The 24327-nt window shown below is 38.3% G+C and overlaps 1 protein-coding gene across 1 annotated transcript in view; it reads right to left on the minus strand.

Annotated features, from left to right (window-relative positions):
• The window catches only part of LRP1B (LDL receptor related protein 1B), a 1362068-nt gene that overhangs the window by 451279 nt on the left and 886462 nt on the right, over window positions 1-24327 (minus strand). Inside the window, exons 26-31 of the mRNA XM_089779714.1 lie at window positions 17582-17746; window positions 16697-16941; window positions 10592-10723; window positions 7964-8191; window positions 5279-5453; window positions 4588-4682 (exon numbers count right to left, since the gene is read on the minus strand). Coding sequence (XP_089635840.1) covers window positions 4588-4682; window positions 5279-5453; window positions 7964-8191; window positions 10592-10723; window positions 16697-16941; window positions 17582-17746 — 1040 coding nt within the window. The remainder of the gene's footprint in view (window positions 1-4587; window positions 4683-5278; window positions 5454-7963; window positions 8192-10591; window positions 10724-16696; window positions 16942-17581; window positions 17747-24327) is intronic.

Below are 24327 nucleotides of genomic sequence, written 5' to 3' on the forward strand. Positions count from 1 at the left end.
CGGAAGGCAGTGTGACTCTTGCTCTTGCAGCTCCCCAGAGCATGAAGGAGGGAGGAGGCCACCCGGTTGTGGGAGGAGGAAGGGGCTACAGGATGCAGAGGAATCATGGCTATGACGTTTATTGCTATAGCTGGAACACATGGTCTCCAAAGAGATAATAAGGTTGCTAAAATGGCCAACCATGAAGATTATATCCCATCTCCACTAGCTGAAACCATCTCTAACAGTACTTTAGGTTTCTGAAGTATTATTTTGTAATTTTTCTACTACTAACATAATGAATTGAGATTTCTAGAAAAATGAAGCATCATTTAAACAGAATCCAAATGTAAAGCAGAACTTTCAATTCAATGAATCAAAGCTATGATGAATTAAAGAAAATATTAGAAATCAAGTACAAGTAGAGATCAAATGAAATGATGATCATTTTCAGAATTCTATATTTTTTACCTGTGAATGCCAAATGTTAACATCTAGCATATAAAACTGATTTCATCACTTTAATCAAGGCTTGTGCTGATAAAATTAACCAAACTGAACCAATCTCCATATTACTAAATGAAGACAACCAAAATAAAATCTAAATTCCTTTGACAGTTTAAAAATCCACAGAATATCCCTATATTGGTTCATTTTTCTTGCAAATTCTTTCTATAGGAAGACGTACATACAGATTTTATTTCTGAAATCATGCAGACATTTATGTGAAAGTACACCTCACCCACCCAAGCTTTTAGTCTTGATTTCTCTTTCCCATGTTTTTGTCTTCAGTAGAATTTGAAGGTATATGTATTATTTGTAATATTTTCTACATCTGCCACTTCCCATCTATGTTCATCAATTTCCTAAAATATTTCTCTTAAAAAAATCTAATGGATATTAGAGTGGCTGGCCTGTATTTCTATAATCAAACATTAACCTCCAAAGAATGCATAGTTAGGATTAAAATGCAAACTGCAGACTTTAAGTGCTAGAACATGAGAAAAGTCTGGGTGTGAATATGCTGCACAGTTCTGTCTCACATGGTTAGGGCTACAGTGCACTGGAAGTCCCAGAGTATGCATACAAAGTGGACGGAAATCTGACTGAGGAGCAAGTGTATAATGCATCCAGATGATTGCTAGAAAGATGTGCAAAATCAGCACGTCTATCAGACAGCTTTTGTTCCAGTTACAAAATTAAAACTGCTATCCTCAGCAGAATAAACCAAGGCAGCATTTGTAGAGGGGTAATGCTATCTGCTCTCCTCGGGAGTTGAATTTCTTCCTCTATATAAGTATAAAACTTGGGTTTCGAAAAAAAAGTATATAAGCATTAATGTATGCTATGCCATAAAACTCTCTCATAGGAAAATGTTTTCTTTGGAAACAAGAATATTGTGTGTGTGTGTGTGTGTGTGTGTGTGTGTGTGTGTGTGTGTGTGTGCGCGCACGCACACATGCGCGCACGCATTATTCCCGTGACATGAGAGACTCCCTGGCAATCTTTACAGCAATTTTCTTAAGTTAGATGGTTCTGGAGATCAAGTAAACACGAATAAAAAGGGAACATTTGTGATTTAGTTTAAAACCAATTTTACAAAAGATTACAGGCTGACAAATGCAAGTTTGATTTTAATACATTTGAAGATATATTTGCCTGGTATAAATTTTGTGTTAAATATGGCAATATATCCAATTAGTAAATTAAAATCCAAGTGCAAACATCTCTGAGCACTTAGTACAACTGAAACTGAGCAATAAGTTGTAATTGCAATTATTTAGTTTAACAATGGATTGCTTGGAATGATGCTTTCTACTAAAAGAAACAAAGTTATAAAGCCAAAATTGCATGAAGGATTCAATTACTCTGTAGAACTACAAATTCATAATTGCAAGTTGACTGTTTTAATAAGATTATGATGAACTTCTATTTCCAGAATATTGCACACATAGGGTACGGCTAGACTGCGGGGGGGTTTGGGAAACCTAGGCCCGAAAAAAACTCCGCTGTGTCCAGGGAACGCGTTTGCTCTTCTGCTTTGTGTGTGTGTGTGTGTGTGTGTGTAAAAGCAAATGCACTCTTTCAGCATTCCAATTAGGATGCTAGACAAAGATTCTAAAATAAAAAAATAAATAAATTGCAATTTGTTGCTTGTTTCAACAAAAAGCTTGAATGTGTGTCAAGTCTTAACCCCAATTCAGCTCTGTTAATCTGCTCAGCCTTCCTATCCTACTGTCAATTCACAGTTGCTCTCTCTTGTAAGATCATCTTGGTTCCCTTTGTTTCACTACTATTCAGTTAGCACCACCACCAATTCTGTCTTGCATTTAATGTTGATACACCTGACATCATTCAACCCACTCCCAAGATTCTCTGTTCTCTTTGACCAGTGAACATGAAATTTGAAACTTTTACCCACCTTAGACTTCTGAAAAATACAACTCTCTCACGCTTAATTGAACCCATTTCTATTTGAAATGCGTATCCAGGGATAAAAAGCTTTTCTAGGAAGGATTGTGTCACAATATAACTGCTTAAAAACCATCACAAGGAACTTTACTACTCTTTAACAAGGAACATGCATTTTACTTTGATTTTTTGTATTATGATTTTTTCTCATTTACTAAGACCTATCTTCTCTCTTCAAAATGATGCAAGAACAAGATACAATGATACAGGAACAATCTTGAAACAGTTAACATGATATGGATCAAAATTCAGAAGTGTCCCAAAGAAAGGGAAACATCAAGCACATGCACTTGCCTTTCCTTTCACCTACACCTACACATGCAGTTTAGTTTGTTTTACACCTTAGTTGATACAAACTATCTTTTTCCATGGCTCCTAAAGAATGGCATTTGACCCTTTAATTCTGTGATCATATTCACAGTCAATGTAAAGTGCTCTGCACAATTCAGATAAGCACTGAAGAAACTGCTTCAGTTCACACTTAGTCCACCTTTACAAGGTTGTAATCAAGCAGTGTCCTAATCTTGTATATTTATTATTCTCCATTTTTTATCTTCTATACCATAGCAGATTTAGCTATTGAACTTACCTTCTTATCTCCAAGTGCATAATTTATTTCTGTATGTCATGAGACACATGAAATTATACCAACATGAGAGAAAAGTCTTGCTGAATATTTTCCATAGAGGGTAGATTCTCTGGATTGTGCAGTAAGATTTATTCCAGGATTTGACAAATAAAATGCCTGTACTAAATTATCTGTCATATATATTCTTTATTCTACTTTATATTCTTAAAATTTAAAAGGTATCAAAAGAGAAATCACAGCATTTGGTTTTTAGAATGAAAAGCATTTTGTATTTGCTTAAATGACAATTTAATTATTTCAATCATTTTTTCTCCTGCTTACTTTGTATATGCATGCTTACTAAATATGCAATCATAAAAAATAAGTAATAAAAGCACTGTAATTATAAGACTTGCATTCAAAAAGACAAAATGAATAATGGGATATTTTAATACCCAGAAGGAGTGACATCACTGGAAAGAAAGCAGAATGATCATCTCACAAGTATAGGAATAAAACATCATAGATAATTTTTCCAAAAAAGCAATAATTTTCATAGTTTTGCACATGTTATATCTTAGGCAATAGTATTAAAAATAAATATTACAAACATATTACAATAATGGGATACCTTAAGCAATATTAACAGTATGTAAAAAGTAATCAATCATATGTAGCCTGTTTACTTCTTCTATTTGTATTTCTGTCCTTTCCTATGAACTAAAATTTAAGGGCCAAATTCTCTTTCATCAGACAGCTAATATTTTGAGCAGAGGTCTGTGGACCATTCCCTACTATTTGAGAAAGCCACCTCTTCCACTGGAACAATTGGGAGGGATCTATGAAGTTACATAACTGTACCCCTGCAATAGGAACAGACAACCCCCTGGAGATATTAGGTTGGATATCAGGAAAAAACTTTCTGCCTGTCAGAGTGGTTAAACACTGGAATAAACTGCCTTAGAGGATTGTGGAATTTCCCTCACTGGAGATATTTAAGAGTAGGTTAGACAGACACCTGTCAGGGATGATTTAGACAGTTCTTGGTTCTATTGTGAAGGCAGGGGACTGAACTCGATGACCTTCTAATTCTAGTGTTCTATGATTCTACGATATGTTCCAGACTGAGCACTGAGGATTTGCAAAGCACATGCTTGGGTTTTCCCTATCTTGTCCTGCTATACCCACAAGAGAAACATGACCATTGTAATATATAAAAGAACTTCCACGAGTCTTGTTGGCTCAAAGGATATGTCTCTAGGAAAATTAATTTCTACATCAGTCCATTTCTACATCTGCTATCCATTATAGTCTTTATGATAGTTAATACAGTTATAACAACTCTACTCTAACTCCCATTGATTCCAGTGGGCACGGGACTATATCCAAATGCCTTAAAAAGATTTTTAAAAATGACAAATAAATGTATATTACATAATCTAAAGAAATGTTTCTTAATGTCTTCTGTATTCCTGATACATGAAACAGAGTACTTTAAATATAACATAAAATAATTTCAGTATTAAACCAACTTAACATTACATGGAATAACATAAAACAATATTTACCAACTGGGTCTTTTTGATTCTGAAAGAGTATTTTGCTGTTACTGCCATCCATGTTTGCCATATTAATTGTGTTCCCATCAGTCCAGTAAAGCTTCCTTAACAAGAAAATTGAAAATTTGGTTTCAAATATACCATGTTGGATGATCAAATGGTCAGTGCATACAATATTGTTACAATATGAATATCTGTATTAACTAGTTACCTAGTCCATAATAAGGTTTATTATAAAGTCTTCTGTATTCAGTTAAATACATTCTGTACAAAAGTTCTAAAGCACATGCATTTAATACAAATTATGTAGATATAAACAAATTTAGTATCTGTACTTAAGCTTTTTCCCTACATTTAGATAAATGGTTGTCTGTGCACACATGCATAAACACACACACACTTTTTTCCCTTGCTAATCTGTCAATAGGAGGTATGTTAATGAAATGTCAGAAAAAATGATAATAAGATATATCTTATTAGAACTGAAAAAATGAGTTGTCAAAAGATAGTCACTATTTTTTCTCATTAGTCCTTAAAATAAAGTTAAGTACTGAAAAGCCAACACACATCGGCTGTGTCTCGACTACACCTCTCTGTCGACAGAGAGGTGTAGTCTAGACGTACCCATAGTGACAAATACAAATAATCTTTTCCAGATATTTTTATGAAATCCCACCAATTAAGAATAATCATACTTTACCCCCTAACAGGGTGAACTGCAAGACACTGGGGTTTATCGATTCCATGGATGATTGAGGTTTTCAAAGATCCATCTAAATGTGCCACGTTAATTTGAGTTTCATCAAACTCCGAGCTAATCCAGTACAAATTTCGTGACACCCAATCCACTGCAAGGCCTCTAATACTCTGAATATCTGCAAAACGTGAAAGAACAAATTAAAAGTGAATATAGGTTGTTCATTTGGTTTGCTTTCCAAATAAATCATTTTCTATGTTAGGTAAAAATAATTTATATTTAAATTTGTTAGCAAAATTGTTCAAGATTGCAATCTCATTCACTTTAACCACTGTTAAAGCATGAATAATCATTAATGATCTACTGCTGAGCCAGATGAAAGCCTAGAGCAACAATTAACATTGAAATTACACTAAACAGTCAATGAGTCTCAGCAAACACTGAGGAATAAAAAATAGACATCAGTCATATTGTCCAAGGAAAACAACCAAATATAGAATGTTTAAATGGCAATGAATTTTCCAGCTTAGGGGGAAAATAATTGTTTTTAATATCTCTGCAAAAAGTGTGCTATTTAAAAAGCATCAGTTTGACAGCCATGATTTGGAGCAAATCACCCACATGTTAAGAGATAAGTTTCTATTGTTAATATTAATTTATACAGAATCAATCATAATATGTGACAAACCCTCAAGCTCACTCCGAGGGAGATGATGGTTCATTGATGGGATGTTAAAAGGCCTCTTCACTTATTGATTGAGTACAGGGATTGATTAATCCCTGAAGTGCTGTTTCTGCCTATTTTTCCCATCTTCAAGGAGGACTCGGGTACCAAAGGTACAGAATTAGTGCCACTGGTCAGCACCTGAGCCAAAGAAAGTACTAAGGAAGACTCCAAACCTGAGGCCTCCATGATACTAATGGCATAGGAAGATAGGGTATGTCTACACTACCCCACTAGTTCGAACTAGCGGGGGTAATGTAGTCATCCGCAGTTGCAAATGAAGCCCGGGATTTGAATTTCCCTGGCTTCATTTGCATGAAGCCAGCCGGCGCCATTTTTAAATGCCGGCTAGTTCGGATTAGGCTTCTAATCCGACTAGTCTGTGCCGCATGTAGCCGCGCGGCACGGGGTCCGAACTAGCCAGCATTTAAAAATGGCGCTGGCCAGCTTCATGCAAATGAAGCCCGGGAAATTCAAATCCCAGGCTTCATTTGCAACTGCGGATGACTACATTACCCCCGCTAGTTCGAACTAGCAGGGTAGTGTAGACATACCCATAGGTACTACAGTGATGGTTAAGTTGGACCTAACTTCAGAAATGTGCAAAGGCACTGATTCCTCTTGCAAAGGCTTTAACTTGTTCCCTTTCTGGGACTTAGAAACCAAGGATGGTATAATATGTGACCTTCCACAGAACAAAAGTTTTGAATCTGAACCATACCATTCCAAGTTCTAAGAGCCTTCTTCATTAAACAAGCCAGCATTCAAGACTACTGCCTTTACATGTTCAGGCATAAAAGCCCAGTAAACTGAGCACCAATTTGGGGCTCACTCATTCAAGTTCGATGTGATTTGGGATATTAACATCAAATTCAAGAAAACTATTGAGGCAAGACACACACTTCTAGAATGCAGATGTTTCATGGTCTTGCGTAAGAAGCCTGCAGTATAGACATAGCCTTGGTGTTTCTACAGAAGGATGAGAAGTACAGCTGAGAATGCATAATGTGCCTAGCTAGTCATGATTCTTCTCTGGGAAAATAAATAATTATTCTAATTGTTCATGTACATGTGTCATGTACGTAAAATATTGTCTTTTTATTAGTTTTCTTTGTATTCTGTGAGAAAAAACAGCAGGCCACTAATAAAAATATTGAAAAACCAACAGAGCATTGAAGCATCAATTGGCCAATAGACTGACAGAGGCCAAGTGTAAAGAAAGGAAACAGGATCAAAAGGTTACACTCCCCAACAATGAATGCATTGGTTATGGTCAAACACTTAGAAGAGCCTTTACTGATACCAATCAGTTGAATCTTGGACACACTGTAAGAAATCATCGGCTATGTTAATAATCATGATATCACATGTATTCTAAAGACACAATAGGGCAAAATGCTTCCAGGAATAAACAATGAAGGCAGCACTCCAAAATTACTGCCACTTTTTTTATATGAAATTCAGGTTGTGATTCAGAAAATATAAATGAGTGAAGATAATTAGGCAAGCACAAAGGTTCAGTGGAGACTCATATTTTCTATCCATAGTTAATGTAATTTTCATGAAAGTTAAAGTTCATTTCATGAAATGAAGCATAAAATGTATTAAATGTAAAGTTATGTTTTTCCTGCTTCTTGTTTTTATTTTTTCCTTTCTAATCTTTCTAGGAAGAAGGGATTTCTTCATTTAAAACAAATTTAATTTTCTTAAATACATATTAGTTATCATGGTTAAATCTTAATAATTTTCAAAAACATATATGTTTTATGCCCCTATAGAGATGAAATCCATATCTTACTATATTAGTATTTCTCTAATAATAAGCAATATTATTCTGCATGAATTTTCTGTAATCAATTCAAAATAGAAGTCACAGAAATGTGGGCACATTTAAGTATTCCATAGTTAGTACACGTACAAATTTATTACAATGAATGATTAATACTTTTAAAAATATTGTTCACCTCTTGAGATAACTGTTTCTAAACCAGTTCCATTAATAAAAGCACGCTTGATGGTTTGTGTTTTTACATCAGTCCAGTACAAGCGCTCCTCTGCTGCATCAAAATCTATCACCGTTACATCATCAATGTCAGGGACAGTGAAGGCAGTGATGAAATTGAAGTATGGGTTCTCTATATCCACACCTCTTATTTCTGAACGTCTTGCATAAAGAAGAAATTTCTTCATCTCTGTAAGAAAAAAAGGGAAAGGTTTTGCTCCTTAATTACAACTGATTGAATTCTGCTTTTACTAATTTTAAGTTAAGTTAATATCTATGATGCAAAAACCAATGCTTTGTATGCAAATCTGTTAGTACAATTTATAGAAAGATACTATGGAAAAGAAATGTGCATTAATTTAAATCTTTTTTTGATTATATCACACATTTAAATCTTTTTTTGATTATATCAATGTAGCCTTGCAGGATTCTAAAGAAAGAACAAACTGGAAGTAGTATTTTACAACTATTAGCTCTTTGAGGCCAGGACTGCAATACAAAACTACACCAGTATTACTATGTCATGTATGGATGTGAAAATCCCAACTAATGCAGTTATATTGACTTAACCCCAGTGTAGACAGTGCTATGCCTATGTGCAGATTTCTCCTTTTGACATAGCACGCAGAGTGGATTAACTATGCTAATAAGAGAAGCTCTCCTGTTGGCATAACAGTGTGTCCACTGCAGTGCCACAGCAACACAGCTGCATTGGAGCAGCTGCACCACTGAAGCTTCTTAAGTGAAGGTGTGCTCTAAGGCCATGTCTAAACTGTGGAAGGCCATGTCTACACTGCCATGGTCAATCATCCAGATTTCGATTTAGTAGCTCTCGTGAAAACCCACTAATTTGAACTCAAAGGGAGCACATGGGTGCTGGTACTCCTGATTCTCATGAGGAGTAAGGGAAGCCAATGGCAGTGTTTGGCTTCCCTTTTCTCCTCATGTAATTAACATAGCTGGAGTTTATCTTAAGACAGTAGTCACTAACCAGTAGATCGGATTCTACTGGTAGATCTTGGGGCCTCTGACAGGTGATTCTAACTGGTTTGGCCTTGGAGCTGTCCCCTCAGGAGCCTCTGTTTTCTGTGCAGAGCAGAGGAGAGTGGGCAGGGCGCTGATGTCAAGGTGCTCCCCTCCAACCCTGTATCCTATCTCCACAGAGCAGAGAGGGGGCACAGTTGGCTGCTTTTGGGAGTGGTGCAGTGCCAGGACAGGAGTAAAACTGCCTTAGCCCCACTGCACCACAACCCGGGAGCCACCTGAGGTAAGCTGGTGCCCACATCCCTAAACCCTACCCCGGTCATGAATCCCCTCCTGCACCCTGATCCCCTGCCCTAGCCCCAAGCACCCATGCATCCAAATGCCTACCCAGAGCCTGCACCTAGAATCCTTTCTGGCACCCCAACTGCCTTCCCCAGGCTCAGCTCAGAGCCTCTCTCGCACTCCAAATCCCTTACTCCAAGGCCCCAAACCTGTGCCCCAGACTGCTGAAAGTGAAAGATGGTGGGGCAGGGAGAGAGGGAGAATTAAATGAGCAGGGGTAGGGGCCTCTGAGAAGGGCCACAAAGGAGGCCTAGTAAGGGTGTTTGGGTTTGAGGTAGATCTTGGATTTCACTTAAATTCAAAAAGTGATCTTGTGCTTATAATGGTTGGAGACCACTGTCTTAAGTTGACCTTCCATTCTAGTGTAGATCGGCCATAAGAGTTATAATAATTGAATTCTCTATTTGCACATCTATGTACTGCCGAATGGTATTTGAAATCTCAAGAAAATCACTAGAGTACCTCATGAACGAAGTAAACAGAAATATAAACAGAAGCGGTTACAAGAAGCTCGTCAATGAACTGATTACAAATAGATGAGACAAAGGCATGAGAACAAAGAAGTGGTTCTGTTCAGCTGAATCTACTTACAAAATACACAAGAATGTTAATATATGAAACATGAATAGAATAGATCAAGGGCAAAACAGAACTATGTTTTCTTGTCTCCAAACTACTTATAACATTTAAAAAATGTGTCAGTTTATGAATTGCAAAGCATTTTTAGGTACTAAAGGGTGCATTAAAAGCTTTTACTCATAATGCACAAAATTATTTGACATTTCTGGGGCTATTATAAAGCTTTGCTTATAATCTTTATACACACACACACACGCCCCCTGCAACGTTACCTGCTTTATGTATGTTCTTCATTTTAATTCTTAATCCCCAAAACTTTATGCTAAGAAGACTTCAGAAGAAGAGCAGGTAGAGATTAAAGCTATTAAAAAGTTTTGTTATGTCATCATTTTCTGATGCATACTTTACACTTATAAATCTCCCTGTACTACAGAGATAAGTTCTACTCACACACAATATACATAAGTAATAGAAAAAATGACATATCAAAGTTCCACATAGTGCATATATTAAAATAATCTATCTGCTTACAAAAAAGTAGGTGTACCTGCAAAATTATCTCTAAATAGCATTGTAAAGACCATTTTTAAAAATTATTAATCTCTATTCTGTCCAGTTTAAAATCTTAACTCTAATTAAATGAGAGAAAATTTGGTTGCCAAGAAAAACAAAATAAGGAACTTACCATAACATGTCTTCTTGTCTATGGACAGTTTCATCAGATGAGGGCATGTACATGCAGCACTTCTATTGTGATTGATCAGACACATATGAGAACATGGACCTTTGCCATTGTTAGCTGCACAAGGATTAGGAGCTGGAATTATATAATGAGATATTAATAATGGATGAAATAAATAGTTTAAATAAAAACAACCTCCCGAGGCCAAGAAATCAATCTCCCATCAATGTGCAGAGAATATAACCACATAAATCTGATTAGTGTCATTTATACAATGATATTTATGTCTCTCAAATGATTACAATGCACTTTGCACATTTATATATAAATAGAAATTACATTCATTGCTGAAAACAAAACAAAACAAAATACAGGGAAAGAAATAGCCAACCAACGTACTTAATCACAGAGGCACAGTCAGACAGAAAGACACACAAAGAAATGAAGGGAAGTGAACAACAATGTCTTCAATTGGAATTGCAAACAGTAGAATCTAATTATCCATAGATTTTAAAAGTCATTAGGTTTCTGTATAATATTTCTCTCATGGTAGCTCTAAAGGACTAAATTAAAGTCATTGGGTATGTCTACACTACCACCCTAGTTCGAACTAGGGTGGTTAATGTAGGCAACCGAAGTTGCAAATGAAGCCTGGGATTTAAATGAAGCCGCGGGCACGGAGTCCGAACTACCAGGGCTTTAAAAATGGCGGCGCCCGGCAAGATGCAAATGAAGCCCAGGATATTTAAATCCCGGGCTTCATTTGCAACTTCGGTTGCCTACATTAACCACCCTAGTTCGAACTAGGGTGGTAGTGTAGACATACCCCATTTAGGGTATGTCTACACTGCCACCCTAATTCAAACTAGGGTGGCTAATTCCTCATTGCAGGAGGAGAAACGGTAGTTCGAATTAGGAGCTTTAATTCGAACTACTTAGTCTGTGCCGCGTGTAGCCGCGGGCAGGTAGTTCGAACTACGGGGCATTTAAAAATGGTGCCCAGGAACATGCAAATAAAGCCTGGGATATTTAAATCCCTGGGCTTCATTTGCAAGTTCGAATGACTACATTAGCCACCCTAGTTGGAACTGGGGTGGCAGTGTAGACATACCTTTGATGCCCTAAATAATGTATTTTTATATTTTAAAATGTGAGAATTTCTATTAAGTTTAACCTTAACTCTAAATCTCTTAGGTTTTTCAGTTATTTTTTTATCGAGGGAGGGAAGATAATTACACCTGGTACATTTTTGTTCTTAAGTTACTGATGTGTGTTCTTAAGTTTTACTCTAGATTAACATTTTTTAAATCAGAGAATGATTACAGCATACATCAACCATATAGTATCTTGATTTTTATATTGACTACATATGTGTGTATTTATCTGTCTTTAAGAATCCACATTTATTAATTTTGGCTTAAATCTTTAAAATCATAAAAATCTTGAAATCATACACTGTAACAGTTTGAAAAAGAGCTAGATATTTCAGACAAAGTACATACTGTATTGAAGTAGCAATAGACACTCAAAAGATTTGTATACGCAACATGTCAACAGGTTTCCATTGTGTTATAATGTTTCTATTAAATACTGTTTCCACCTTTGCTACTCTAGTAAGTCACTGACCAACACAAAAAATCAGCAATTTTAATTAATCCTATATTCTGGTTCTTAAAAATAGACTTATTCATGGTAGAAAGGATTCTAAATCCATAAAACTATATGATGGGGTATTGACGTTATGATTGCTAAATTTCTTAACATGTGAATGTCAAACAAAACCTTCATTATATTTCTTACTGTTGTTAGTATGTGTGAGTATTTTAATAGATAAAGCCATGTTTCTGCAAACTTATCTAAAGGCTTAATTTTAAATTTGTGAGTAATTCCATTGAAGTTAATGTTAATCACACAAATAACTTGTGGGATTGGGGTCTAAGTGTATGTGACATTGCTTTCGCCTAGTAACTGGCTGATAGAGGATAAGAATTTAATACCATATTTGCCTTCAGCTAACTTGAATTACTTATTTAACTCTGATCCAGTTTTCCCTTTAAGCTGCGCAGCCGCACAGCTTCACAGGTGATTAATCAACCCCACCCAGTCAGTCAGTTCCAAGCATGAAGCTCTGTGAATCTATGCTGCTATGGAGTTTAGAGGGAACACTGTGTTTGGCATGTTTTATGCTTTAGTGCAGTAGGTCCTGAATTCTCTAGCCACAGACTACTGAACATGGATTAATTACAAAAATATCAAAGCGTGGATAATTTCAGTGACAGCACATACTTGAAAGTTCTATTTATGTGCTGATTTTTTCTCCCTGATTTTGTTTGAACATTTTACATTTTTGTTTATACTTTATAAATATCTGATAAATATAACCACATTAAATGAAATAATTTTAAAATGAGGATTAAATAGACTTTTCAAAATTATTAGATAGACAGAGATACCATTATACTGTAGCTAGATCTAGATATATAACAATCAAAGTCATATGGTCCCTAATTTTAAAATAATCTAAATTAGATGTAGAGAACCCTTTTTATTTATTTGCACAGTTTTAAAAGTCCCACAATGAGGAACAGTTTCAAACATGTTCCCTATGTAATTTAAACAAACATAAGAAAGTAATTTTTCACACAATGTACAGCTAAACAGTGGAACTCATTGGCAGTGAATGTTGGGATGGCCAACATCACAACTGGGTTAAAAAAATCAGATAAATTCGTGGAGGATAATAATCAATGGTTATTAGTAAAGACCCATGCTCCAGGTGTCACTAAACCTCTGACTGCCAGAAGATAGAACTGCACAACAGAAATTGGATCCCTCAGTAACTGCCCTGATCTCTTCACTCCCTCTGAAGCACTGACCACAGTTGGAAGACAGGATATTGGGCTAGATGGACCATTAGTCTGACTTAATGCTGCCATTTTTATGCCATGTTGTAAACAATGCTGGTTTATGTTTCTGAATTGTGCTTGTATACCTATGCACTTTTTCAAATGACTAAAGATAGATCTGTCACTCTCATAGCAAATGTTTGATGTAACAATTAGAGAATTATTTCACTGAAGAATCAAGTGGGAACAGCATAGTTGTGATGAAGAGAACTCTAATTCAAATACTTAACTTATGAAATAGAAAAGGGAACTCTGAAAGTTACGGACAAAATAGAGTACCAGTATATAAATGATCTTATTTTCATGGCTGCTCAGGTATGAAAATGCTTTTTAAAAACGTGATTTTCAAATATAACCTTGAATTGGGAAGGAATGGATGACTCAACATGTTTTCAGTTTTCCATTGATTCAGAGTTTTAAGAGTTTTGAAAACTTGATGGTACTGGCCCTGTTTTTCAGGGAGGCTCTCTCTCAACCCCTCCCCCTGAATATTAAGTAAAAGGAAATATCTGGGGCAAAAAAAATGTTGAATATCTTAGCAAAACTAATTGGTGAAATATCCATACCGGAACAAACTTTCTATTTTTATGTCACTTCTTCAGTATGCCAAAGATAATATGAATGGCACCTTATAATAAAGCTATAGCAAGAATAAAGCCAGACATTCTGTTGTCTTTGTGGTATCAAAGATTCTTGACACTGACGTTTTCAGCTTTTAGGAACTGACATATGCTAACCTGAAAATATTTCATAATATCTTGAAAAGCAATGGCATGATAGAATGCTAGAATTTAAGGCAAGACAGGATCATTAGGTCATAGACTGACCTACATATCACAGGTGTTGCATGTGTTCACCCTGTACCAGGAAAAGAAAAGCTTTAAAACCAGCCCTGGAAGAGGGCTGTCAGAGCTGGGTTAGTGACAGAGCCAATCAGAGCTGGGTTAGTGACAGTCAATCAGAACCCAGATAGGTATACTGTGCTAGCAGGCAGTTAGGTCCCTCTCTTTCATAGCTAGAGCAAGAGTGTTCTCTCTTCCAGAAGCCCTTCTTAGAAGAGCCTCGCTGGGTTCTGATTGACTGTCACTAACCCAGCGAGGCTCTTCTAAGAAGGGCTTCTGGAGGAGAGAACACCCTTGCTCCAGCTCTGAAAGAGAGACCTAACTGCCTGCTAGCACAGTATACCTTGGACAGAGCAGTGTTGCAGAAAGGCAGGGTGAACCAGGGGAGATCTGGTCTCAGTCATCCCAGGATGAGGCCCAGTGATAGGGGCCTTAAGGATACTAGGGCTGCAAGGAAGCAGACATGGTCGGCAAAAAGCAGCAAGTCCACAACCCTTGCCAATGATGAGTGGCCATTGCAGATTGCCCCTGAGACAGGAGCTAGATGATGACTGGCAGTGGGTCATTGAGGCAAGGTGAATATAGGGCATCAGAGGTTCCCTGAAGGGAGGACCCTAAATGTGAGGGCACTGCTGCAGAGCAGTACTGAGAAGGAAGGGTGCTGCATTTAGGAGAGGTGTGAGTCCTGACAATTGGAGAATGGATATAAAAGTAACATCAGATGAGACACCAGACAGAAGAAAGTGCTCCAGGGCTGGACTGAGATTATTCCCTTAGGGCACATCTACACAGCAGGGCTAAAGCTGAAATAAGCTACTCAACTTGAGCTACATTAATTGCATAGTTCAAGTCAAAATAGCTTATTTTGGCTTTTGGTGCTGTCTACACAGCAGGATGCCCGAGAAGGAACACTCTTCCTCTGACTTCCCCTATTTCTCTTAGGGTATGTCTACACTACCCTCCTAGTTCGAACTAGGAGGGTAATGTATGCATACCGCACTTGCTAATGAAGCCCGGGATTGGAATTTCCCGGGCTTCATTAGCATAAGCGGGGAGCCGCCATTTTTAAATCCCCGCTGCTTCGAACCCCGTGCAGCGCGGCTACACGGGGCTCGAACTAGGTAGTTCGGACTAGGGTGCCTATTCCGAACTACCGGTACACCTCGTTTCACGAGGAGTAACGATAGTTCGGAATAGGAACCTAGTCCGAACTACCTAGTTCGAGCCCCGTGTAGCCACGCTGCACGGGTTTCGAAGCAGCGGGGATTTAAAAATGGCGGCTCCCCGCTTATGCTAATGAAGCCCAGGAAATTCAAATCCCGGGCTTCATTAGCAAGTGCGGTATGCATACATTACCCCGCTAGTTCGAACTAGCGGGGTAGTGTAGACATACCCTTATTGCTCATAAAATGAGGGGTACAGGAGTCGGAGTAAGAAGTCCTCTAGCTCGCCATTATTTCAACATTATGCCAAAATAACAGCTGGTAGTATAGACCCGGACTATGTTATTTTGGAATAACATCAGTGGAATTGAATTTCTACAGCATCCTCACTGTGGGAGGTTGATGGGAGAAACTCTCCCATTGCTTTCTCTTCCGCTCATGACACCGTGGAGTACCAGGGTCGACAGAGGCACATCAGCAGGAGATGAAGCAGGTTTTACCACACACACTAAATTGAACTTTGGAAGATCAATCTCCAGAGTGTAGAACCTGGGATAAGTATACATGAGGACTTAGAAACCCAGGATACAAAGAATTAGTGTGCCCACCAACACATAAAAAGTGTGTAGATTATACTGGCATAAAATAAAGGAAGGTTAGGTCAGAGGAAAAGGACATGGATAAGATTTCCCTACTCCATTCGTATTTTCCTTTGTTTTTGGCCACATGGTTTGCAGCAGATGTAAATTGTAATGCAGCAGTGGAGAGCTGACCCTGAACATGATAGTGAAGGGAAAGAAACTTGTGAGCACCACTAAACAATATTTAAGCACTATTTAGAAGACAAATAACTGATGAACAAAAGTAATGAAAAATTAATTGGGTTTTTTTAGTTCCAGTTAAAATAAGACAAAATAATTTTAGACATTCATCCAAAACACTTTTTTAGATTTTTTCACTCCCCAAGTTCTCAAACTTCTGTTTTTCTGTTGATAATCTGATCTTTCAAACTACTGCTGCAACAACTGCCTTAAACTGACTCACTCCCTTTTTTCCCCACAGACTAAAACTCAGCTCAGGCATTTCTTGGGACATTAGAAAAGTAAAAAACACACAATACGTACACCAAAAATTGGATTCTACAGAGCTAAACATATATTTGAACAGACAAATAATACATCATTGTGTTTAAGCTACCTTGTGGTTGGCGACTTGGATGGTATATTTGAAGGTCAAAAGGCTGGGCACTAGTTTTTTGTATCACACTAACATTTTGTCCGGTCCATTTATTGGCTTTTGACAATGTATTGGTCCTCCAATCAGTCCAATACACTTCACTCCCATACAAAGAGACAGCAAAAGGATGAGAAAGATATTCATGACCCCGTATGATCTCTATCATGCCAGTTCCATCATACAGTGCAGAATAAATTGCATCAGACCTACAAGATAAACCCAAATAAAAAAAATCACCAACTTTAGCAAGACTAAGTTGATAGTACTGTAGGTCTGAAAATGCTTCAGTGAATATTCTCAGAATATATTTATGGCCTTTGTATAGCAGAATACAAAGTCAATTTACTGACAAAACACTTAAGAACAATCATCATCTTAGACTGACTCTAGCACACACTATCTAGAATTTCTTGACTAAAGGACATGAGTTATTATTTTGAGTGTTTTCTCTCAAATTTAAAAGATAGACTTATATTCATTCAGTTGAGATAAAAAATAAATTTCCAGTCATCTTAATTAAAAGGAATAATCTTTTATCAAGTAGGCCTTCAATGTATACATAGTTCTCAAATGTTAGTGACACTCTTTGCATGAGAAAGGTAAGTAGGATTTGAGTTGTTACATATATTTTGAGAAAGTTCAGTATTTTTTCATAGAAACATAATACATAAATATAAAGATGTGAACTCTGATGGACTTCAAAGAATTGAAAGATAAATCAGCAAATACATAAGGTATCTAATTAAATGGGGATAAAATAGCACATTTACTTACATTCCAGATTAGGTATTATATAAAACATCAAATAGTAGTAAACTAATTATAAATATTTCATTGTTGTTTTACCTAGCATCCGTCCATACGATTCTTTTTTCAAAGTGATCAACAGTAAGACCATTAGGCCAGGCTCCGGTATCCATGTCTTTATAGATGATTTTTCTTCCTGCCCCACTCATGGACGCAGACTCAATGCGAGGAAAATTAGCATCCCAGTCTGTCCAAAACAGAATTCTGTAGGGGTTATGGAGGAGGGAGGAAAACATTGTAATTTCTATGTCCAAATGAAACATAATGAAGTATGCACCAAAAACAAAATTACAGAGTACTTAAAGAAATGGGATTATTGATAACAAAGTCTCTAACGTTTAAATATTATTAAATATTTCAGAAACAAATAAGGCATATAAGCAGTTTTGGGAATTGTAACCCTTTTAATGCAGAGATAGGATGCAATGGCAATAGTACTTCTTTATGAAAAAGTGTTTCCATTTTAAAAGCAGCTATGAGATTGAAAGCATAAGCATTTTAATTCCATTTTTCATAGAATCGTAAAAGAGTAGGTCTGGAAAAGACCTCAAGGAGTCTTCAAGGCCATCTCCTGCACAGAGGCAGTACACAGTAAATTCAGATCATCCCTGATATGAATGACCAACTTATTTTTTGAAAGCTTCTAAAGAAAGGGATTCCAAAAACTTCTCTGGAAGTCTATTCCAGAGCTTAAATATCCATATAATTAGATTATTTTTCTGAATAACTAACCTTAATTTATCTTGCATAATACTAAGATGCTTAAGTCTTGCCCTACTTTCAGTGGACATGGAGAACAATTGATCACTCTTCTCTTTATTACATCCCTTAACGCATTGAAAGACTATCAGGCCACCCCCAATCTTTTCTAATGCCCAGATTTTTCACCCTCTCCTCTTTCGGTCAGGTTTCCCCACACTTTTATCATTTTTGTTGCTCTCTCTTGACTCCTCAATTTATTCACATCCTTTATAAACTGTGGTGCCCAGAACTGGACACAGAATGGACAATTACCTCCTATGTCTTACTCCTATTAATATACCACAGAATTATATTAACCTTTTTCGGTTGCATCACATTGATAACTTATTCAGTTTGTGGTCCAGATCCTTTTTTAGCAGTACTACCACCTTGGTAGCTATTGCATTTGGTAGCTCTGCATTTGAGTTTTAATTCCTACAAGAAGTAATTTGCAATTTCATTTATAGGATTTCATCTTGTTGAATACAGCCCAATTCTCCAATTTAAGGTCATTTTAAATATTAAACATGTCCTCTAAAGTGTTTGCAACCCTCCCAGTTCGGCATCATCTGCAAATTCAACAAGCATACTCTTTATTCCAGTGGTTTTCAATGTGTAGTCTGTGGACTGGTGGGGTTTGAAGACTATGGCTACGATTTCCAAAGAGGGCTTTCCTTCCAATTGAATTTTTAGGGTTCTGCAAATGTTGTTATTAATACAATTATTGACCCAAGACTGGGCCCTGCAGAATCCCATTAGATATGCTCTACCAATTCCACTGATCCAGGTTGGACCTCCCTGGTCAGGCACCCAAACAAAGTGGTCCCAAATAAAGGAGTTTGCTGGACCAGGGGAGTCAGGCCTGGGGCTTTCATAGGACTCACCTCTTGTCCACCAACCCAGCCAATGTGTTGCCCCTGGGCAACTGGAGGGGGCCCCAATCTGGGTTCCCAGCTCTGCTATGGCCAGTGGGGTTTCCTGCCCCCAGCAGTCAACCCTGCTCTGACTGGTTGGGTTCCATGCACCCATCTGGCAGAGCTCTGCTCCCCGCCAATAGGATTTCCTGCCCCCAGCAGCCCATCTACCATGGCCAGTGGAGTTCAGTTCCTATCCAGTAGGGCTCCTTTCCCCCAGCAGCTAACCTTCTGTGGCCAGTGGAGTTCAGCTCCTCGATGGCAGAGCTCCCTGCCCCTGGTCCAGCTCTGGCTGATGGAGCTCAGTTTCCCAGCTGACGGGGCCACAGCCAACCTTCTGTGGCCAGTGGGATCTGGCCCCCAGTCACCAGCTGCACTCCAGCTGCTGGCCTGGCTCCCTGCCCTCCACTGGCCCTGCAGGCTACCTGTTTCCAGACTGGCTGAGCTCCCAGCCGCTGGCAACCTCCATGGCTGGGGCTCTCCTGCCTGGAAACATCCAGCATCCTCCTTGACCACAGATGTTGCTGGACCAAAGAGTCCCGGGCCACAGATGTTCAACCTGTAATTACTCTTTGAGTAGGTCTTTCAGACATATTGCCATGAAATGGATGCATAATTATATAGTTTGCTTACAGAAATGTTACGTAGAACTGTGTCAGATGCCTTACTCATATCAGAGTATACCATGTCTACTGCTTCCCACTAATCACGAAGTCAGTAATCTTACCACAGAAGGAATTGATGTTGGCTTTACATGATTTGTTCTTGACAAATCCATGCTAACTGTTCCTTATAATTCTATTTTTTAGGTGTTTACAATTTTATGGTTTAACTAGAAGACTTACATCATGCTGTTCAGGTCCTTAACTCAATTCATTTTGGGGTTTTTTTTTTGGAACATAAAATGAAAATTAAAATTCTTAATTTAAATCAAAGTTCTAGAGTAGGGCTGGGGATGAGGGGTTCAGCATACAGGCTGGGCCTGGGAGTGAGGACTACCCCAGCCAGTCCCTTTCACCTGCCTGGTGATTCTGTCTCTTTTCTTTGTGGTTTTCTGAGAAGCAATCCCATTCTATGCCAATCTCATTTCCTAGCATGACCAAACTCTTACCTTGCTTTGTAATGATAAGAGGATGCTTCATACCAAATTTGGTGGCCCTAGCTCTTACAGTTTAGGAGAAATTCTTTAGTAGACAGACATACAGACAGATAAACTTTAAAATATATAGAAGATAATGTGTTCCAGCATCTTTCCAGTTATTGAAGTTAAGCTAACTGGTCTAGAATTCCCTGGGCCTTCCCTGTTCTCCTTTTTAAGTACTTTAGGATGAATTGCATCAGGTCATGATGACTTGAGCACGTATAACTTATTTAAACATTCTTTTAGCCATTCTTTCTGATTTTGGCTTGTATTCCTTTCCCTGGTTGTCAAAATTAATAATGTTGAGTATGTGATCATCATTAACCTTTATAGTGAAAACTGAAGCAAAATAGGTATAAAGTATCTAAGCTTTCTTGATGTCATTAACTAATGGCTCTCCTTCCCTGTTAACTAGAAGACCTACATTTTCCTTCATCTTTCACTGGTGCATAATGTATTCTTGTTACCTTTAATATTTCTTGCCACATGTAACTGATTTTGTTCCTTACACTTTCTAACCCTTCATGCTTGCTCTGTTCTGTTATGCTGTTTCTTATCAATTTCACCATATTCAATTTTTGTTGGATTCCTTTTTGATTTGTTGGTCATTAAAGAACTCTTGATGGATCCATGTTGTCCTTTCACTTTTCTTCTTTGCATTCTTCACATTGGTATAGTTTGCAGTTGTACCTTTAGTATTGTCTCCTGAATTATTGCCAGCTCTCTTGAACACCTTTTTCTGTTAGATTTTCCATATAGTACCATAATTACTGCTTCTCTGAATTTGTTAAAGTGTGCTTTTTTGAAGCCCTGTATCCTTATTCTACTGCTCTTACTACTTCCTTTTCTTATGCACATGAAATATATCATTTCATAATCACTGTCACCCAAAATGCCTTTTACCTTTAAATTTATTACCAATTACTTCATGTGGGTCAGAATCAAGTCTAAAATGGCTGTCTCCCTGGGTACTTCTTCCACTTTCTCGAACTAAAATGTCTCTGATACATTTCAAGAACTTTGGAGATTTTGTGTCTGGGTAGTTAAAGTCCCTTACCACTGCAAGGGCCTGTGTTTGGATATTTCTGTTGTGTTGTTTAGAAATGTCTCATCCACCCACTTTCCCTACGTTAGTGGTGTTTTGCAGATCCCCACTCTGACTTCACTCCTATTTGTTAATCATTTTACCTTTACCCATTAACTCTTAAGCTAGTCTGTCTCCCATCTCTTACAGGACCTCAGAATGAGTATCTCTCTATCTCTCCTTGCCTCGCTGAACAAACTATATTCCTCTTTCCCAATATCCCACTCATAAGACTCTTCCCATTAACTCTTTGTGATGCCAGTTATATCATAATTCAGTTTATGTAGCTTGTTATCCAAAGCCATTCTTATAATTTTTGGTGTTCTGTGCAGCTGAGCACCTGCACCCTCTATTCCCCACTACGGGAGGGGGGAAAGGCACTACATCAGGTGCAGATGTAGAGGCAGGAGGAGGACAGGGAGGATGGGCCGGGGAGCAGGCAAATTGAGTGGCACAGCTGACTGGATCTGTGAGCCAGGAGGCAGAGCAGGCAGAAAAGAGAACAACACAGCCGACTGGAGCTGTGGGCCATCCACAGGTGGAGCAGGCAAAAGTGGGAGTAGTGCAGCCTGCCAGAATTGTGGGCTGGGTGGTGGTGGTGTGCAGTAAGGAAACTGGAGGCTGGAGAATTGGGTCTGACAGGCCTGGAGACAGAGCAGGAGGTGGAAACCTGGGGTATTGAGGCTGAGAGGCTGGAGCTGACCGGGCTCGGAAATGAAGCTGGGAGGCTGGGGCTGATGGGGCTTGGAGGCAGAGTTTCTTGGGGTCACAGCACTAGTGTAATTTGTGCCAGGCCACATCACCAGTCATTCAAATTTGGAATTTTGCCAGGACTCACAGGGAGAGCCCAGCATGGGCACAAAGTTAGTATCCACATCCACTAAAATAAGACACAGAAATCTGCATCCACATTGGCAGATGTGGATACCTATGGATATAAACAGATGCAAATTAACTGTTCTGTCTCAAAAATAAGATAATTGATTTATAGCCTAAATCTAACCAAGTAGTATCTAAAATAAAAGGACATATGCTAATAATATTTTATACTAAAGTGTAATGCTAAGAACTTTATACATGCATGTTTGCATAAATTCATATAAATATATAAGTAAGTAGGGGCTGAATTACTGCTTACTATCAGCCAGCTAAAAGGAGAGAGCTGCCCTGGGGATGGGTATGCTCATTCCAATTGTTTAGCTCTGCTCCAATTGTTAATTAACTGTTAATTGTTGATATGCAAATACAGCTCATGCCAGGAGGAGGAAGGAATCCAAGGTGTGGTTATGTAAATCCAATTCAGCTTGGGCTGATGGAGGATCAGTGTTGGAATGGAATGTGATGTACTGTAACTAATTTGGGGTTGTTGTGGGGGTCACAATTCATGCTACCCCCGAAAGGTGGGAACTGTAAAATATGACACCAGTGGCTGCAGGAGAGACACCATCACTGTAAGAGATCTCAGAGGAACAAGCCTCCCCCCTTCCAGAGTTGAGTGAACGGAGTTGGGGCGAAAGGACTAAAGGGGTTGACTCAGCCTGCTTCATGCCTGCCAGTTGTGAGCTGTAAGACTGGCTCAACCTGCCTCTTTCCCCCTTGTTTTAAGGACAGACCTAAAGCAGACTCCATGAGGAATCTTTTTGCTAGTCCAGTGGAAGCTGGAATCTTTTGCCAGCCTAGATGGCAGCTAAGAGTTGAAGTCACTGGTTTGGCCTGGAACCAAACCCATTGCAGCCAGCGGAGCAGCTGGCGGGATCGACTGACGGGTGGCCAGTAGGAGCAGCAGCAGGCGGCCAGCGGAGCAGCTGCCGGATTGACCAGCAGGCGGCTGGTAGGAGCGGCGGAGTGCTTTTGCAGAAAAGCGTCCGTGCCAATCTAGACACTCTTTTCCGCAAATGCTTTTAATGGAAAACTTTTCCGTTAAAAGCATTTGCGGAAAATCATGCCAGTCTAGACGTAGCCATTATGTTTAAAAGAAAACCTATTCTAGAAACGTTGTGCCTGTATTTTTGGATGCTGGGGGTATGAGCAGTTATTGGCTCTCTATGATGTTACTGTCTGTGTAGGTGCTGAGCTTATATGCATCTCATTTGTAGCAGGAGGGTTCTAAAACTGTAGTAAGTTGTCCCTGTTTCTTTATGTAGTTATGTATTTTTTTAATTGTGTGCATTTCCCCCCTATTGGTTTGTGTAGGCTCCCATGTCTAAATGCTCCCTTCTGGACATGACTGAAGTCATAATAGAATATCTGTGGATGTACCAGATTGAGAAAATATTCTGAGGTTGTGTGCTCAGGAGTTGTGCAGTCCAATAGGCAAGTTTTAAGATAATCTGCTTAAATCCCTCACTGTAAACACTGATTGGCTATAAGAGGGGTTTGCCATTTCAAAGGTATTAAAAGCTTATGCTGCCAACTATGGCCTGCTTGCTCCTGCCTTTATAGACATTTTAGATGCAATTTAAAGTAGCCTAGGGATGCTTTAAATTAAACAGGCTAGAAATGGGTCTGCAACATTTTTTAAAAGTTCAAAATAATTCCACATGCCAATTCCCCTAAGCTATGTCAATTTTAAAAAGAATATGCATTTCCTCCCAGAACTCACACACCTGCTTTTCTGATTGGCTTTGGTAAGAGCAATTTCTCACATCTGGAGCCAGTTTAGAGTGCTTCTTTACATTGCTTTTTCAGTAAGTCTATTTAGTCACATTAATACGAGCAGTCTGAACTCATACACTAATATTAGATGGAATAGAAGAATATGCTGAGTTTTTACATGATTTTAGGAGAATCTTTAATTGAACAGCTAGGATACATATTTAATAATATAAAGCAAACCACCAGAAATGCAATTCATTCTGAATGGTACTGGGAAAAGTAAATACATTCACCAGTTTAACTGGTAAAT

This window comes from Pelodiscus sinensis, chromosome 7 (genome assembly GCF_052426305.1).
Source record: "Pelodiscus sinensis isolate ZL-2025 chromosome 7, ASM5242630v1, whole genome shotgun sequence".
NCBI lineage: Eukaryota > Metazoa > Chordata > Testudines > Trionychidae > Pelodiscus > Pelodiscus sinensis.